This window comes from Argentina silus, assembly GCF_951799395.1.
Source record: "Argentina silus genome assembly, chromosome: 20".
NCBI lineage: Eukaryota > Metazoa > Chordata > Actinopteri > Argentiniformes > Argentinidae > Argentina > Argentina silus.
This window is the reverse complement of record NC_139674.1, coordinates 2,345,280-2,365,567: the sequence shown is the minus strand read 5'-3', so window position 1 is coordinate 2,365,567 and position 20,288 is coordinate 2,345,280. Positions and strand designations below refer to the sequence as shown.

Below are 20,288 nucleotides of genomic sequence, written 5' to 3'. Positions count from 1 at the left end.
AACAGTCAGATCAAATATTACAGCAAATAATCTGGTTAAACTCAAATATACTCATTGGAAAAAACCCACAAGGGAATAATTTTCATCAATGATATTATGAAGGATGGAAATATTATGTCACTTAAACAACTTTTAAAAGAATATTCAAAATTCAAAATCCAAAATGACAATCAACTGATTGAAGAGGAAATTGGAAAAGGAGAAGGTAAGGATTTAGTTTGTCTGCCTTATATTAAAAATCATTGAAAATGTGAAAAATATTACTATAAGTTAACCAGTTTCATTTAAGATATAAGACAAAAACACTGACTGCTGCGCCATACAAGATACAAGGGAAGTGACAGCCTAATACACGCAGTGTGTAATTGATTCCTATGCAAATCAGAGACCCTATAAAAACAAAGATATTCATTCTGAAATCACATTAACTATTATCCTTACACTCAGATGGATTCAATTTAACTTATTCTTGAATACATTTTTGCATTTGAGCTAATTTTAGGAGTGACATTTCAGCTTTTCATTTTTAATTTGTAAACATTTCTAAAAACTTGGCGCTTTGACATTATGGAGTATTTTGTGCAGATCAGTGACAAAAACATCTAAATTCCTCCAGAAGTATTGGAAAGAGGAAGCATTTTGTCTTCTTTAAGCAAAATATGTTTTTTTTCTTACAGATTGGTTTCACCATTTTAAAAAGTACACTTTAAAAACATTTAAAAAAATCATATAACGTCCAAATGAAACACTCATGTTTAGTATTTGGTCAACAATCCTTGCATGCAATAACTGCCTGAAGTCTGCGACCCATTGACCTGACCAGACGCTGGGTATCTTCTCTGTTGATGCTCTGCCAGGCCTGTACTGCAGCCATCTTCAGTTGTTGTTTGTTTTGAGGTCTTTTTCCCTTAAGTTCCCTCTTCAACAAATGAAATGCATGTTCAATTGGATTTAAATCTGGAGATTGACTTGGCAACTCTAGAACTTTCCACTTTTTGGCACTGAAAAAAATTCCCTAGTTGCTATGGCAGTATGTTCATTGTCTTGATGAAGCGCATGATGAAGCGCTGTCCAATGCGATTAGAAGCATTTGTTCGTACTTCAGCAAAAAATGTTTCTGTACACTTCAGAATTCATTCTGCTGCTGCTGTCAGCAGTTACATCATCAGTGAAGACAAGTGTGCCAGTTCCAGTGGCAGCAATACATGCCCAAACCATAACACCCACCCTCTCCACTATATTTCACAGAAGAGGTGGTATGCCTGGGATTTGGGGTAGTTGCTTTTTCTTCTCTACACTTAACACTTGCCATCACTCTGGTACATGTTAATCTTTGTCTCATCTGTCCACAACACCTTTTTCCAGAACCCAGGCTCGTTTAGGTACTTTTTAGCAAACTAGTGGTTTGCACCTTGCAGTGAAGTCTTCTGCAGATGGTAGTCTCTGACACATTCACGCCTACCTCGTGGAGAGTGTTCCTGATCTGTGGGACAGTCCTTTTGGGGGTTTTCCTATTATGGTGAGCATTCTCCATCATCCACTGTAGAAGTCTTCCTTTGCCTACCAGGCCGTTTGCGATGGTTGAGCTCACCAGTGTTTTTCTTCTTTCGGAAGATGTTCCAAGCTGTTGTTGTTGGCAAGCCCTAAGGTTTTGGGTATGTTTATGTTAGTTAGGTGGGCTTGCTTAAGCAAGTCCAACAATTGTTCTTCGACATACTACTACTTATTATTATTATTATTCCAATTCTTCCACCTGTTACTCCTCCTACAACTTTTAAGCTATTCACACCAATCCAACTTTAAAACTTGCAGAGAGGTCTAACTTGTGTTGGTTGCTATGACCTTTTGGTTTTGATACCTATTCAACTTTTTAAATGTTGCAAACTTGAAAGTGCACTTTTTAACATGGAGGTCTATGGAAACCAAAAGATGCAATTTTTGAACCACTTCATTTCAACTGTAAAATATGCCAAAAACTCCAAATTATCAACTCCGATAAAAGCTTTTTGATACCTGTATCGAAAAATCACTACCAAAATAAGACATTGCAAGTTTCTTCTGGAACTTCTTTTCTAGTTTCTTTCTGATTTCTCAGCCCAATAATGGCTTCCTTGATGTAACTCTTTGGTCTTCATCTTGACAGACACCAATAGCAGACTCCAAAGAAAATCGTAAAGGCTGGAATCAATACTAGACATTGACAGCTCTCTTGTGCCTGTGCAAATGATGTGAAGGAACACACCTGACTAACCAGAAACACCTGTCAAGCCAATTGAAATAGGGGGACTATGTATAAATAATAAGGGTTGTAATTTCTAAATGGTGAAACCGAAAAACTGAAAAAACAAAACATTGAATTAAAGCTGAGAATCTCTACTTAACCTCATAGTAATTTGATTTCAAATCCAAACTGTTGGAGTATAGAGTTAAAAGAAGACAAAATGCTTCCTCTTTCCAATACTTATGGAGGGCACTGTAAATCTATTTTAAAGTCCTGTTGTAACACAACAAAATGTGGAAAAAGTCCAGAGGGGTGAATACCTATTGAATGTTGTCCTTAACCATTGCCATTTGTTTCTTGGTTTGTTGATTCTGTATTGTCAATTGACTCACATTTTGTATGGAAGTGAACACGTTTTTTTTTATTGACAATAATAATCTTATCTCAAGGGAAAAAAAGGGAAATTAAAATGTTTCTTATTCCATGTTTCTTATTCCAACTACAGAACAAAATATGGTTAAATTTCCAAGCAAGTTAAGTTTCTTACCATTTTGACCATGTGAACTGTATTTTATTGTTTTTTTTTAATGGAGCTACTGTTAAATATGTCCAGTTAAACTGCATAAGGCGATGTGATGTAGAATGGGCCTCCCACGTCCAGAAGCAGCAGTCATGTCTTTATGCAGCAATGCCTCTTGACTTAAATGCGTCTAAGCAGTGATAACCTTGGTGTGTCTGTGTAGGGGGGCTGCAGTGCGGTACTGCTGAAGGGAGGAGGTGCAGGTAGGCTGGGGGCCAAGGAACATCACCCCACCTACACATGGCTGATGCAGAGAAAACAAAAAGCATTAGCATGTTCACAGAATAGAGAATACACTGGTAAACACACCTTTATTCATTTGTAGCCAACATGATATGACGGACAGGGGCGAAAAAGAACAGTAAAATACAGATGGTAGGCAACTACAAATGACTCGTTGGATACGGGCAAGTAAATTGTAACGTAATTTGTTTACAGATGAACAGTTGTTAATCAAACCAACAATCGAACAATTAATATATGGTTAAAGTAAAGATTGGCAGCTTTTATTTGAGGGTATTTGTATAAATATTCGTTTGACCATTTAGAAACATCACTTTTTATACATACCTCCTATTTCAGAACACCAACAGTTTTTGGACAATTGGCTTAACAGGTGTTTCAGATTAGCAGTGTTGGGGAAGCTACTCTGAAAATGTTTTGAGAGTTTTCTTTTGGAAGATTGTAGTAAGCAGTAAGGCATCATTATGTCCTTTGGTAACCGTTACGATGCACTTAAGTAGCTAAACTTATTCAACTACCTAGCCAACAGGGGGCTGTAAAACGGAAAACAGATGCAAGTCCAAAGGCAGGCATATTGGCAATTTGTGTCAGAGGTAACAGCTGAAATTACCACAGAGCTGGAGCTGTCTTGCCAGCACTCAGGTGGGTGGAGCCTGAGAGAGCTACGTGAACCAGAGCCCGCTGCCATTAGAAGGTTGTTGACAACCCTCACCAGGGACATTTCAGTGCTAAGAGTCACTCTGAATCCAGACGGTTGACTGATTTTGTCAAATTGAGTCTTGTTAATAAGAGTAAATGGTTGAATGGACACAAACATGCCAAATAGGGCCCTTGTATTGGAGTTTGGAAACCCTGTTGTATATAGGGCTAAACTCGTATGTATTATGTCAACAAACGATCAGTTACATCCCCTAGCTAGAACAGCAACCCTGTTCACATGCAACATACATTACATTACAGTATGTGTAGCATTGTTTACATACCCCTGCTGATCGAATAGGCCCACCCTTGACTCCAGTCCATTGGGGATGCAAGGAAATATGTCTTCTGGTCTGGACACCTGAATGATACAAACAGCATTGTTTTTACTGTATATATATGGACACTGTCATTGGCATATACAAAAATATGTTCAAATTTTGTGCTTAATTGAAAAAAAGCTCTTAAATTCATGAATGGTGATTCAATTCAATGTGTGACTTTAAGGTTAGGTTGTGATGGCACTGACTGCAACCATTGAGGTCTGTACCGGTGTGAGGCCTGGCAGGACTGCCCTGGGGCTGGGCCCTGAAGTCCAGTGGAGCACAGGAAAAGCAGGCGGGGTGGGTTATGGATGATGGATTCTGCGTCCATGGACTATAGGTTACTCTCAACATTGGCTTCTTCCTGTGGGAAAATGCACACCTCACCACTATACAGTAGGCCAGTGTTTAAAAGGTTCATACTACCATGGCAACGGTGGTCTACCTCAATGCCACTGCTGCAGCAGACACAAGTTGTGAAGACTTGTGAAGTGCTGCTGAAAGCCACCACAAGGTGGTGACGAGCTGTGAAGGATGTTTGGGCACAAAGAGAAACACCAATAACGCTTGATAACAAGTGCAAAGTACCCTATTATTCTCTGACCAAGCGGAAATGAGAGAGACATTTTAGCAATGATGGAATGATCATCGTGCAGAACAGGGGAAAGAGAACGATATGTGGCCATCCTTTCCTCGTAGCTCTCTACACGCTGCATAATAGCCAAAGGGATATGTTGATCTGGTTATTTACACAGCCATCCTAAGCATTAATTTTAGGGAGCAATAGGTGTCATTGTAGGTGTCATTATCAGTTATCATAGTAATTGTCCAAAAGTCCAAACGTTTTCTTCCTTAACCCACTAGTTCACCTGACCAGGGCACCAATAGAAGTGCCAATAACGCGCCAATAACGCTTGATGACAAGCACAAAATAATGTGAAACAATAATGACAAGGAATACATGTGTAAATACATACAAGATACTGTTAGTTTGTTGATAATAGCTATTTGTTGACACTACTGTACCCTCAGGCTATGCACATTTACGCAATGACATCAGTGTTTGTTTATCCACGCTTATCCTGGTCCTTATACTTCAACTACAAATTTGGGTCGGCTCGAATTTCGGACAATTAATATGGACCGGGTCAGTTTTGGGTATTTTGTTTGCGTTACAGTAGGCATATGTTTACGATAAACTGAATTTTGGTGTGGGGCATGGTATCTCCCTATGTCCTCTTAAATAATAGCCTATATTAGTGAGACACTTCCAGGTTGGCGCCGAATAAAACAAACCTTCCCGCCTTGCTATTCTTGCTATTTTGTTTTGTGCAATGTTTCTTTCACTGTTCCGACGTGAGTTTCGATGGCATTATCATCAGTGAGGAGAGACAGATTTGCGCTTGGGGGAATTCTAATTACTTGGCGGTACGTTGGCGGTCTATTTGTAATTTCTAAATTCTAACAATGCTAAAATGTAAAATAAATACATTATACAGGCAGGATAACAGAGGAGGGAAGGTAAAGGTATATTAATTCAAGTCTACAGTACATCAACGCTGTTGGAGCTGCTCTGTGGCTGTTCACCATTGTTCCACTGAGCACGGATGGGGGGGTCGTTGCCGCCCACTATCTTGCATATTCATTAGAGTGTAATTCATTAGATTTACCTGAAAATTTCAGATTGCAAGATTTCAATCAATCAATCAAGTTTTTTTGTATCGCGCTTTTTACATAGACAAATGTCACAAAGTGATTCACAACAAAAATAATACTAAACAGTATAATCAATAAATACAATACAAACAATATGATCTAACACCATCATAGACCCCCCAGGAGTAATCCAAGGAAAACAACTTCCCAGAGGGGAGAAAAATATAGGGCACAGTGGCAAGGAAAAACTCCCTCAGAGGAAGAAACCTTGAGAGGAACCAGACTCCATGGGGACCCATCCTCCTCTGGCTGATCAGGTGCTGAACAGTAAACTAATGTGGAATGTGGTGTGGTGCAAGAGTTCAGGGGTCCATAGTGAAGGACAGCTTTCTGGCTCTTTCAGTGGGATTGAGACTACATAGAAAAGTAGCCTATATAGGACATGAGAAGATGGCTGTGACAAATGCCTGGACACCACAAGGTGGTGACAAGCTGTAAAGGATGTTTGAAAAGAGAATGGTTTGCCTTAATCAGATAAACTTAATTTTGCCAATCTATCATAGCAGCTCATGAATTGCAGAGATGGAGAGAAATGGAAATGGTTTAAATATCAGGTTATTTTAACAAGGATCAACCAATGGGACCAACTCCTATCTACTCTCATACCGTCATCATGCATTCTCTCACAGCGTAAAGAAACTGGGAAATGGTTTAGCGCAGTCTGACATTAATAAATGCAAGTCGGCTTTAATAATGTAACATATTGATTACAGATTGAAGTTAGGAATTTTCATGTGAGACAGGAGTAAGGATTTTGGGTTTCATTGGGATTGAGACTGGATAGAAAAGTAGCCTACAGTTGTTATCATTAAAACCGTCATAATAGGGTGTGAACATCCACATTTTCAGTAAGGGCAGCCTTCTCTCGTTCACACAATGTAATAATAATAATAATGCATTTATTTTGTATCATGGTTTTGAGGGATTGTTTGAAGGGGGAGAGCGTGCTAGATAAATTGTCACGCTTTTGTTTGGTAATCGGAAACGTTTTGAGCTTTGTTGTAAGCAGAGTTCAAGCAAGCACACACAGACATTTAATTACCCCTTCACCTTTCCCCACCCATTTATTAACAGTGGCCACCATGGCCACAATGTGCTGGTTTGTGTCATTTGATTTTTATTCAACACTGATGTTCTTGATCACATTCCAGTTGATGGGAGGATAACGTAGTGGTTAGTGCGAGGGAAAAGCATGAAATGACCGGGTCTCAGGTAAAGACACAAGGCTTACAGCTGATTCACCCGAGTGCACCATTCGGACCCAATAATCAGCTCTGATCATGAGAGTGTTGCATATATTTGTCAGTATATCAATCCCAACTCATCCAAACCTGCACTACAATCAGGCAGGAGCCTATGCCAACACGCACCACTATTTTTTGGCCATTATTGGCCATGCAGTCAATTCTCATAAATTGTTGGAATGTGGTAATTTTGTGGTAAGTCTGATCTTCCCGCCTACCTCCCCTGCCCGCCCTGCCCTCCTGCCCTGTCTGCTCTGCCTGCCCTGCCCACCTGCGTACCCAGTCACCCCGTTACCCTTTCCCTGTTTTGTTCTTTATTAAATATCTATATTATTTTATACCTGTGTCCCGACTATGTGTGCTGCACTTGGGTTCACTAGTTCTGATACTTATACAAAATACAACCTTGCTGCTTCAATCAAAGTTTTGTTGCAATGTTATCCCATAGATAGTAGTATGGTGGTTATATTATAATTGCTCTGACATCACACGGTTATATCAGGAATTACCTTTTGACCAGAAGAAAGGTTGCGTTGTCAGGGCAGTTGACCTCAGTAGCAGGACTACCTGTCTCTTCTTGTGATGACATCACCTTCCTACTGCTCTCTGCTATCACATCCCTCCCGGCCCAGGCTTGGCGCGGCCTTACCGCAGTACAGCACGCAGGCGTGTACCATGCTATGGCCTAACCATCCAAAGACATTACACATAAGGCAGTTGTTGCACAAGATTGATCAGAAAGGGTTTTCGCTGTTTTTGTCTGTGCAACTGAATAGTGTGTAATCCCTCTACGTTATTCCTTAAAATGTACTCACTTGGCCATTTTTGTTGCATAGGACTGTGGTGCACTCTGGTCCCAACATTATTTGCTGTAGCCCTGCCCAAAGAAAGTCCTCCGGGTTTTGTGTCATCCTTCCAGAACCTTCAGACCAGACCTAGGACAGAGATATTAAGAACAAGATTGGGCTTTTACAGGTTGTTTAACTTCAAAGCCTCAATCCGTAAAGCCGTTTTTGGTTACATTGATTGTTGAAGAATATAACTTAGATGGCTCATGGGCATAGTACAACGTTCTAGCTTACCCCATCATAACCCAAAATATAAGGTTGTTTTACTCCAATGTTTACAAACAACAACATAAACAATCCATGTACTTCAAAATATATTTAATACTCCCATTTAAATATTACAGGCTAGATCTTTGAGAGGGGTATTGTACTTCATTCCACAACTTTATGTGACCGGGCTTAAGTTTGGATTTCGAAATAGGGATTTTGACTTTAAAGGAGCAGGGCGTAAATTTGTTGGAAATCAGCCACCTCTGGCCACCATGGTGAAATTCAGGTCAAAGTTCCAAACAACAACATCCTCCCTAACAAAAATATAAACCCCCAAAATGGAATTGCAGTGTCAGACATTAGCTGTTGTGTTTCTTTGAATTCACGCACGATTCAAAGAGGCGGCACCAGAGACAGAATGGCAGAAATTGGTGAGTCCACTCCCCTAGAACATCCCTCCAAACATCCCCATTACATGCAAACTGAGTGTTGGGTAGGACACTCCATTACAACAGTGTTTGTCAATGAAATATTTATTTCAAGGGATCTCATTCCTTGATCGCTGCCGATTAAACATAGTCATTACAACCATTAGGAAGCTTTCAGAAAGCTTGAATGTTACATACTGGACCTTTGACATAAATACATTTTAAAAAACACTCCTGTAAAAACCTTTTTAATGATGCCACTTTTCACCAACGTACTAATAATGGCTGTGACCTCATTGACCTACCGTTACAAAGCTAGATGGCTTGAATAGTGTTCTTGGAGGGAAGCGGAACTCTGCGATGGGACGTCCCGCTAAGTCCTGCTGCAGACAGAAACTCCCAATGTCTTGTTCTCTCTGGGAGAAGTTCCCTAGCCTTACAAATAGCCCCTTCAGCTGGACATCAACGATCTGCACACTCCCTGTGGAACTACAGTAAAGCATTGCAATCACCACCATCATCACCATTACTATCATCATCATCACCATTATCATCCTTATCATCTTCATCACCAACACATCCGACAACAGTAATACTAGGTGGTACTTATCACCGTAACACAATGTAACAATTACACATTTCTGCGGTCCTGGGTCTAAGAACGACTTCTATCGGTTGGCTGCCAGGTTGTTTACCCAACCACACAGAAATCAAAAGGTAACAACTCAAAACTAGAAAGATAAGTTCCAGAAGAAACTTTGTGTTTTCGATCGATAGATAGATTTGCTGGGTAGTTGAAAGAAAGTGAGATCCTCTTATGATGGTAGTGAATAAAGTTATAGATGGTCTCCAAGACTTCTCCATTACAGTAGAGAACTCTACTGTGACCTCCTCACAGACAGCCAAGAATCTTGGGGTGATCCTTGACAACCACTTATCCCGTGCAGCGAACATCACAGCGACAACATGCTCCTGTATATTCTTCTTCTAAATGTCTAAAATGTAAATGTTTGGTTGGTTGGTTGGTTGGATGGATAGAATGTTAGATGGATAAATAGTAGTTTATGAAGGTTTCGAGGTGACGCAAATTCATCATTAAAAATAGTGTGAAAAGTTGAGAGCTAGAAGTGTAGACTAATGCAGACATACAGCACCAGTCAAAAGTTTGGACACACCTTCTCATTCAATGGTTTTTCTTTATGTTTTATTATTTTCTACCTTGTAGATTAATACTGAAGACATCAAAACTATGAAAGAACACATATGGAATTATGTAGTAAACAAAAAAGTGATGACAGCTTTGCACACTTCTGGCATTCTCTCAATCAGATTCATGAGGTAGTCACCTGGAATGGTTTTCAATTAACAGGTGTGCCTTGTCAAGAGTTAATTTGTGGAATCTCTTGCCTTCTTAATGTGTTTGAGACCATCAGTTGTGTTGTGCAGAGGTAGGGTTGGTTTATAGATTGTTCTATACAGTGAATAGCCCTATTCGACTACTGTTCTAATCCATATTATGGCAAGAACCACTCAACTAAGTAAAGAGAAATGACAGTCCATCATTAAAGACATGAAGGTCAGTCAATCTGGAAAATGTCAACAACTTTGAATGTCAAGTGCAGTTGCGAAAACCATCAAATGCTATGATGAAACTGGCTCTCATGAGGACCGCCCCAGGAAAGGAAGACCAAGAGTTACCTCTGCGGTAGAGGATAAGTTCATTAGAGTTACCAGCCTCAGAAACCGCAAATTAACATCACCTCAGATTAGAGCCCACATAAATGCTTCACAGAGTTCAAGTAGCAGACACATCTCAACATCAACTGTTCAGAGGAGACTGAGTGAATCAGGCCTTCATGGTCGAATTGCTGCAGGTCGAGAAGCCACTACTGAGGAAGAACAACAAGAAGAAGAGAATTGCTTGGGCCAAGAAACACAAGGAATGGACATTAGACCAGTGGAAATCTGTACTTTGGTCTGATGAGTCCAAATTTGTTTTTGGTTCCACCCTTGTCTTTGTGAGACGCAGAAAAGGTGAGCGGATGGTTTCTACATGTGTGGTTCCCACCGTGAAGCATGGAGGAGGAGGTGTGATGGTGTGGGGGTGCTTTGCTGGTGACACTGTTGGTGATTCATTCAAAATTCAAGGTACACTTAACAAGCATGGCTACCACAAGATTCTGCAGCGACATGCCATCCCAACTGGTTTGCGCTTAGTGGGACCATAATTAGTTTTTCAACAGGACAATGACCCCAAATACACCTCCAGGCTATGTAAGGGCTATTTGACCAAGAAGGAGAGTGATGGAGTGCTGTGTCAGATGACCTGGCCTCCACAATCACCCAACCTAAACCCAATTGAGATGGTTTGGGATGAGTTGGACCGCAGAGTGAAGGCAAAGCAGCCAACAAGTGCTCAGCACCCCTGGAAACTCCTTCAAGACTGTTGGAAAACCATTCCAGGTGACTACCTCTGAAGCTGATTGAGAGAATGCCAAGAGCGTGCAAAGCTGTCATCAAAGCAAAAGGTGGCTACTTTGAAGAATCTAAAATATAAAACATATTCTGGTTTGTTTAACACCTTTTTGGGAATTCCATATTCCATATTCCTTCATAGTTTTGATGTCTTCAATATTAATCTACAATGTAGAAAATAATTTTTAAAAAAGAAAGAAAAACCATTGAATGAGAAGGTGTGTTCAAACTTTTGACTGGTACTGTATAGCCTTATGAATTTATTTGGGAGTAACATTTTAAGAAATCAATGCAAAGCTGTAAGAAGCTGACCCCTAAGGGATAGACTGATAAACGGATCAAATAAGCACCATGCGCAAAAGCGTGTTTGGTGGGGACAGCCCCTTAGGCTATAGGCCTACTGCATTAGTGGCCATGTCTTATCAAACGAAAAAAAGCCAGGCACACTGCTTCTGTACCTATTATGACATTTTTAATGATGAATTGGCGTCACCTAAACAATCTTTATGGCAAGACACATCTTTCATAATAGTTCTGTAAAAATTCGGCCAATCAGTGTAATTTCATAAATGCTGCATCTGTATGGCAAGAACCATCATTCAGTCACTTTGATGCTAACATCAGATGTACAGTATGTGCTCAACTTTCAAAACTCACAACTGATTGAACACTTGCTGAAGCAAGCCCACTAATAAAAGACGGACAGTGCTATTAAGACAATACATAATAATAATGCCTCCTCAATAATCTAAATATTTAAAACATGACCTTTCAATAAAGCTGAAAATACTGTAAATCAGGGGTGTCAAAAATACAGCCTGTCGGGTGGTCCAATCAGAATAGATTAGCTTTGAAATAGGAATATTACTTGCATAATGTCTATTTTTTATTTGTTTTTTTTAATTCCTACCACCTCCTCCCCTGATTGGAGGACATGAAAAAAAGGTTTGACTCCTGCTGTACTTACAGCTAAATATTGTACTTGGTAATGTAATATTAAAAAATGCTTGTAATGGACTTATACACTCACCGGCCACTTTATTAGGTACACCTTGTTAGTACCGGGTTGGACCCCCTTTTGCCTTCAGAACTGCCTTAATTCTTTGTGGCATAGATTCAACAAGGTGCTAGAAACATTCCTCAGAGATTTTGGTCCATATTGACATGATAGCATCACGCAGTTGCTGCAGATTTGTTGGCTGCACATCCATGATGCGAATCTCCCGTTCCACCACATCCCAAAGGTGCTCTATTGGATTGAGATCTGGTGACTGTGGAGGCCATTGGAGTACAATGAACTCATTGTCATGCTCAAGAAACCAGTTTGAGATGATGTGAGCTTTGTGACATGGCGCGTTATCCTGCTTGGAAGTAGCCATCAGAAGATGGGTACACTGTGGTCATAAAGGGATGGACATGGTCAGCAACAATACTCAGGTAGGCTGTGGCGTTTAAACAATGCTCAATTGGTACTAAGGGGCCCAAAGTGTGCCAAGAAAATATCCCCCACACCATTACACCACCACCACCAGCCTGAACCGTTGATACAAGGCAGGATGGATCCATGCTTTCATGTTGTTTACAGCAAATTCTGACCCTACTATCTGAATGTTGCAGCAGAAATCGAGACTCATCAGACCAGGCAACGTTTTTCCAATCTTCTATTGTCCAATTTTGGTGAGCCCGTGCGAATTGTAGCCTCAGTTTCCTTTTCTTAGCTGACAGGAGTGGCACCCGGTGTGGTCTTCTGCTGCTGTAGCCCATCTGCTTCAAGGTTCGACGTGTTGTGCATTCAGAGATGGTCTTCTGCATACCTTGGTTGTAACGAGTGGTTATTTGAGTTACTATTGCCTTTCTATCATCTCGAACCAGTCTGGCCATTCTCCCCTGACCTCTGGCATCAACAAGGCATTTTCGCCCAGAGAACTGCCGCTCACTGGATATTTTCTCTTTTTCGGACCATTCTCTGTAAACCCTAGAGATGGTTTGCGTGAAAATCCCAGTAGATCAGCAGTTTCTGAAATATTCAGACCAGCCCGTCTGGCACCACCAACCATGCCACATTCAAAGTCACGTAAATCATCTTTCTTCCCCATTCTGATGCTCGGTTTGAACTTCAGCAGGTCGTCTTGACCATGTCTACATGCCTGAATGCATTGAGTTGCTACCATGTGATTGGCTGATTAGATATTTGCGTTGAAGAGCAGTTGAACAGATGTACCTAATAAAGTGGCCGATGAGTGTAAGTATATTGGTTAATTTTTATTTTTTTAATATGTTTTTAGGGCATTTCTGTTTAATTGGGATAGAGATAGTAGAGATTGACAGGAAGGATGGGTGAGAGAGAGGAGGGATGACATGCAGGATATGTCGATGGCCGGAATCGAACCAGGGACCTTGCGATGATATGGTATGCGCTTTAGTGTGCTACGCCACTTGAGTGCCCGGTTAATTAATTTTTATTGGTTGATTATTGGTTAATAAATCTATTTTTATCTCAAATGTATTGTTTTTTTCCGGCCTGTGTGTGGTTGCATTTGGTCCAATGTGGCCCACAACCAAAATTAGTTTGACACTCCTGCTGTAAATGAAGGAGGGCAAAACTTTCCCCTCAGCTACACTCAATTGTTTTTATTCTTTCTATCTTTTCAACTATTGACTTTACTTGTGTTTGTTTAGATAAAGATACAAATTCCAGTCACCTTGGTTTCTTTCTGTTTGTAACCAACTTAGATTATTTATTCCTGTTTGACATATAAAGGAGAATAAATTAAATAGGGAGAAAATGGGGAACGACTGGATCTTTTGGATGGACTTGGCCCACATCACACACACATACACAACACACACAATATTCAGCACACAAAAACAAAAAGTAGCTTGCACTGAGTACTGCAATGGCGCTCGGAGGGTGGCCAGTGTTTGCCTAGACAAACACAGACAGAAAAAGATCACGTGAGCTGTTCTCACTCCTGCTATTTTATAGGGGAGGGGAGCATTTCCATTGGTAGGTGGCCACAACCACATCTGCTGCAACTCTGCCTTAGTGATGAGGGGAGGAGACGCACACAGATTGGTGGAAACGTGGAAACACTAACACCTGTAGGTAAGGCAGACTGCCACAACATCATGGCAATTACAATCATTGTTACACAGTAGTAAAACAGCATGACCACACCAATAAACTCTTTAATGTTGTCAAGGTGATGACAAACATCAGGGATAAGGGATACGGTAGATAGTAGATAAGGCATGCTAGGATAACTAATACATAGGATTTGTCTTGCGCAGTGGGAAACATTCTTACATTCTTTATTGATTCTGTTTCACACTGTAAACATTATTTTGTTTAAGCACATGAATCAACACATGAAGAATTGTTTTTGCTTCATCCTGGAAACCTGTTATATGCATTCTATTGAACTGTTTTTTTCCCACTCTCAAAGTAGTTCAAGGTAAGGTATGGAGTTGTTCGCTTTGCTGGCCTCTTTGGCCACACTGAACATGTGAAAACGTACATATGCTGCATTTTCCAAAAGCAGCAAATGTAAATATCCTCATAACAAAACAAACTGAAAAATAGATATGTAAAGGCCAGTGCTCATCACTGACAACTGATTTTAGAAAGCGCTTTGTTTGGACCTAAACAGCACTCCACTGAACATTCTTTATTTTGTGATCCCATTCCTTGATCACTAAATAAATTTAGCACAATTTTAAAGCAAAAGTCTACATATTGGACCTTTAAAGGAACATACAGTACCTAGAGTATTCCTCCCTGTGTTGCCTGGCTGTAAGTGGCCTGTTTTTCCTCTCCTGTGTACTGCAAGGGATGGTCTCCTCCACCAGGTCCTTAATCAGTGAGTGCCATATATCTGTGGTGTGAACAGCCTCCGCAGACAAAGGACGCCAGGCATCAACAGGCGTTTTGGCTCTACCTGCAAGGACATTCAACATTTATCATGTTATTCTGAATTTGGTATCTGTGTAAGTAGGGCTGGTATTCAATGGTTGTAAATAGCAGCTTTTCCGCACTACGCTTCCAGAGATGTCTTTATTTAGCACTATGTTAGCACGTCTTATTTACAGATCAGACACAACCAAACCAGCGTGGAGAAGCCTATAATTACACCTAAAATGATTGAATACCTACTGTAGAAGCTGAATAGAATTTGTTTGTTTGAATGTCATGGCACTGTTGGAATCATTCATAGGGGACAACATGTTTACTGAACACATGTTTACTGAATACTGTACATGTTCACTATAAATGCAACCAGAAATATGCACACCCATTTCTTCGTGTTGGTTTCTGTACCGGGCTGCTGCTGTGGCAGGCCTCTTCACCTCGGTCTGCCTGTGCGGAGAGATGTGAAGACATAAAAACACTTAACTTAAAAAAAAACTTAACTTTCAAGTCTTGAGACCAAAATACATTATTTTTGCAGGGAGGAATGATCATTTGGATTCATTAAATAAACATGAAAACAAATCAACATTAAACAAATTCAGAATACATTATTTTTTTATTTCTGTTAAAACATGCTTCCTCACAGTACAAGAGTACCCCGGATGGAGAGAGTTGACATTGATTTAAACATTGGCATGCCTATGCCATCACTACATCATACTTTCAGTACAGATGGCAAAAGATTTCTGAGAAGTAGTCCAGCACACGCTACAGGTCAGCCAATTTCTAACTCAAGTGTCCAACCCTTCTATACAGGACATGCTGCTCTACAAATCACAGACCCCTCAGAGAGTATACAATAGCATAGAACAAATTCTAACGCTTCTTGTTCTGTGCAAGGCTTTGTCATTGAGACTGATTCTTAGAGGGATTGTATAGTAGAGTTCCCAATGGTAGGTATTATACAGTATTAAACAACATTCAGAAAGATATGGATTGTCACAATTCTAAAAATTAAAATGTTGGCTCAAAAATTCTGCATATCCAAGAATAATTTGGAGCAGCTGTTCATTCAGGACATTTGAATTTCATTCTGGACATTTGAATCTGTTTCTAGCATACTGAAATATGCTTCATTATCATCCAGTTTACGGACCAACACAGAGAAATTCACATAATTTGGCCAGAAATTACCAAAGTCTCTCTCCTACCTCTGGTCCAATGCTGAGGTCCCATGACTATCCCAGGTCTCCCTCCACATGGCCTGTGTATAAGAGAATATACAAATATTAAATATTCTTTCACTGTTTTGGAATCTGGACATTCATTTACTGTGTAAGGCAGGCACGACATAGGGCACCACATCAACCAGAAACAAGTCTACAGTAAACATGTTGGCCCCCATGTCGCATCCCTGTTGGGCCAATCAGTGCAATTTCAGAATTTCAGTTGTTTACTATAGCACCCCCTTGGGCCAATCAATGTAATTTTGTGGGCAAGATTTTTGTGGGCATTCACCCAAGTTTCATCAAAATTGTCCCAGTGGTCTGAGATATGACATGTGACATGCGATCATACGAACGGACGGAGACCAATCCACAGTCCCCTCCCTAATTTCATTGTGGGGGACAATTACAGCTGTAGTTGTGTTGTATATCCTGTACAGTGGGTTGTGACCTTCGGGTAAAAGCACTATAAATTCCCTAGGGTTAGGATTAACCCTAACCCTAACCCTAACCCAGCATTGCTATGATTTGTTTTACCAAATAAACACCACAAGACTTAGATAGTCTAAATAGTGAGACAACACACTCATTTTGTTACTATTTTGACTTACAACAATACATTATTGTGGGCAATAACGTGCCCTCCACTTTGCCTATCTTAAATTATTCCATAGAGTTTGGAGTGGATTAATAAAGCTGTAGTGTGTGATGTAATCCAATTTAACTAATGTTACATCATTAACCATACCTTGTGAAAACTTCACTCTTGCAGGCACTTTCTTTTGACAATGTAAATTAGTTTTGCCCGAATTTGTCCTGAGTATTAGATTATGATTTAAATAATTATGATTATTTGAATATGTGTTAAAATAGCTCATAATAAACAAACAAACAAACAAACAAACAAACTAACAAACTAACTAACTAACTAACTAACTAACTTACTAACTAACTATGAGACCAATCCCATGTACCATCTAGACTACATTATATTACTCTAACAGGTCTGCTACACCACGGTCGTGAGTTAGTTGATAGACTCCAATTGTAATCAATTTAGCCTGCTAAAGTGCAGCGTCGACGTAAACGATTGGAGTCCATTTTTAGTGCCTAAAATTATAGGTTTCAATGCTGTTTGGACGCTAAAAAGATATTCACTCAGCTTCATAGTGTGATAATGTAATAGACACATTGATACAATACAATAGCGGTACCTGTTTGAGAAACAAGATGATAAACCAAAATACAGTCCTTTTTATATATTTGGAGGTTAAGGGCAAAGGCCCAACTCCGAAGATATTGAAATTCGACAGGACTCTCAACATAAAACAACTGTTGTTCAAATCAGGAATTGATACATTTGAAGTTCAATGCAGAAACAGACTGGGATGGATATTTATTCTGCATCCAGGTGTGCAACTGTTCACATTTCTGGTGTTGCAGGTTAAATTGTTGTGCTGGGTGCAGGGATCTCATCCAGCAATTATGGGCGTAATTTTGGGCTCAAAAGAACCGCAATTCCAGTGGCCTTGGTATAATATTTTAATTATTCCCCAACGTTGCAGGGGTTTTTTCTTCACTTTTTGGTATGCAGTTCAGAAGATGTTAATCTAGGGTTAATACAGTCTATTGGCAGTTCAGACCATGGTAATCTACGGTCAATTGGCGGCTCGTCACTACAGGCATGTTAGGCACAACCATAATCATTTGCTGTCAAAATAAATGTTTTCCGTTGAGCTAACATAAGAACAATATGACATTATGTATCGTGCTGACAGGCAGTGTTGAGTTGAGCAAAATTTGAGATGGGATTTTACGTACACGCAGGATTTATGAGCATATTCGAGAGCATCGGTCTTGACCAGTTGCTGATCAGTGCTTTCAATACGTAAAGTGGGTAAAGTGATTGCATCACAATCAAAGAATACCATGTAAACGAAAATCTCTGTTGACAAAGACAGCAAATTTGTATAGAAAGCTCCATAGGAGACTGTAAATATGGCTATTTAAAACAGATTGTTGAGTGTGATAAAAAATGTTTTATTTGATATTCGAGTTCCATCCCCATCCCAGCATAAACTGTACGTAGGCTATTGTAAAGCCAAAGTAATAGTCTGAAAAACATTACCCCATATTTTCAAGGCATATATTTTGCACTGTTCAGTGTAGGAATTAGAGTTATCAGAGCTCACGTTTGCAGCCGATGTTGCAGTTTAATCGATCAATTTTGCTTTCTGTGATAGCATTTTTCGAAAGCAACCTTCATCTTTAACAATTTGTATTGTTGTTTATACTGACTGTGCTTTTGTTTGACTTTTTGTTTATCTATCTATTTATCTATCTATTCTTGTTCTCTCTTATCTATCTATTCTTGTTCTCTCCATCTCTCCAGTTAGGCAGGAAGTTACAATCTGCATTTTTAGGCATGTCCCATTCAGATGGTACCCTAAAATGATGCCTGCTAAGGTGCCTTCATTAGGGCAATATTGAAGGCACCATACCATGCATCCTTTGCCAGGTAGGATATCCCATATATATTTATAATGGCAGATGAAATCCACCGAACAGTGAAAATGAGGATATCTTCCACTACAACATAATGTATGTTGCCCCCTAATACTAGCAAACTGCTCTGTTACTAGCATAGAAGTGCCTACTAAATTTGTGTTGGCATAATCATAAATTTTTGCTAGCTAGTTTACCAGCTAATGCACTGTATACGGTAGCCTAGCAACAAGAATCATGTTTCTTTCCATGTGTGAAGTGCAAACATGTATGATGTAGCTGCTACCTTCGATTCTGTCTCAAATCAGATTCAGTTACCTTCAAACAAAAACGATACCTTGGAAGGATAGTGACTTTGGAGACACAGAGGCAGCAGGCAGCTGCCTTTGGAATAACATGCGCAGTTGTTGATGGAAATGGATACGCCCAAGATTTTCTTGAGGTTGTCCAGTCTTTCATATCTGAACAACTGATTTGTGCACTAGCACCCAACCATAAAGAATGATAAACAGATATACAGAATTACATCACACAAAGGCCCAACAATTCGGTCTGCACTACGAGGGACTCACCCCTGCGTTGTGGAGAGCTGTTCCAAATATCAACTTCATCAGGTCGAGTCCATATGGCCACTAGCATAGAAAGTTTTAAACGTTTATTGCAAGACCGTCCCTCTGTTCTTTATGGAATGTAGTAACACCCTCTATGATGTCACAGTGAGGCAAAACCATGGTAGCAGGGTTCTTTGTTCCTTTGACCTGTCAAATGCTGATCCCCACCTGATCCGTTTCAGTGCTTCTGTCCTATCTATGATGATGCTTTGTGACAAGTACAGTAAAACACCTCATTCACCAGGTCAAGGATAGACAGGTCAATGATACAGCAGGGAAATGTCTCTCAGCTGATGTTTGTTGATCTGGCAAACGGTGTAACAAAATGTTATGTGTAATAAAAAAAAAAGAAAAGAAAAAAAGCCCTGACCACACTAATCCATTGTATCAGTTAATTATGGATTGAACCAATAGTTTCTCTATGGGAGTCATCTGGACATGACTAGGGTCTGTACTGTTTTTTTTGGACAGAAAAGTTCTGAGGACTTGAACTTTTCACAGTCCGTTCGTCTGTTTATCCAATTAGAAACAAGGAAGTGTTTTTGAGTTGCTTGGTTGCATTGTTGAGTTGCTAGGTTGTTTCAAACGTCACGCCCAAATTCCACGGATTTAATCAGATACTGACATCACTGCAAAGAGCAATGTGTCCCCTCTCCAGCTCTTTTCTGAGTACAGTGAATGCACTAACCAACACACAGACACACAGACGAACAGACACACACACACACACACACAGACGAACAGACACACACACACACACACACACACACACACACACACACACACACACACACACACACACAGACACACACAGACACACACACACCTTCCCCAGTCACCACTGAGCACAAATAGTTCTCTTCAAGCCGACACTTACATTACTCCTGAGTCTATCAGCAAGGCTTGAACAAAGGAGCTGAAGAGGTGGCAGTATGCAGGAAATCGATACTGGGCATTTGCTATTTGCTGTAAATTCAACCAATTAAGGAGATAAATATTAGCTTATAAATCTAAATTATTGACAATGTTACAATGGAATTTATTTCAAC

The 20,288-nt window shown here is 40.0% G+C and overlaps 1 protein-coding gene across 1 annotated transcript; it reads right to left on the bottom strand.

Moving 5' to 3' along the window:
* Positions 1–241: 241 nt before the first annotated feature.
* LOC310820426 (uncharacterized protein) lies at positions 242–19,259 on the bottom strand. The gene is made up of 7 exons (XM_083692038.1): positions 19,201–19,259; positions 16,109–16,161; positions 15,280–15,344; positions 14,751–14,925; positions 4,294–4,430; positions 4,028–4,104; positions 242–3,045 (listed from the first exon to the last, which is right to left on the bottom strand). The coding sequence occupies exons 1-7, from the start codon at positions 19,237–19,239 to the stop codon at positions 2,932–2,934; spliced, it is 660 nt and encodes a 219-aa protein (XP_083548164.1). The 5' UTR covers positions 19,240–19,259; the 3' UTR covers positions 242–2,931.
* Between the last annotated feature and the right edge of the window lie 1,029 nt (positions 19,260–20,288).

Coding starts and splice junctions, on each gene's coding strand:
- LOC310820426 (XM_083692038.1), bottom strand. CDS start 19,239: ATGAAGTTGATATTTGGAACAGCTCTCCACAACGCAGGG. Junction 4,431..14,750: donor CACAGGGAGGAATACTCTAG/GTACTGTATGTT, acceptor ATTTTCCCACAG/GAAGAAGCCAATGTTGAGAG. Junction 4,105..4,293: donor TCCTGCCAGGCCTCACACCG/GTACAGACCTCA, acceptor TGTATCATTCAG/GTGTCCAGACCAGAAGACAT.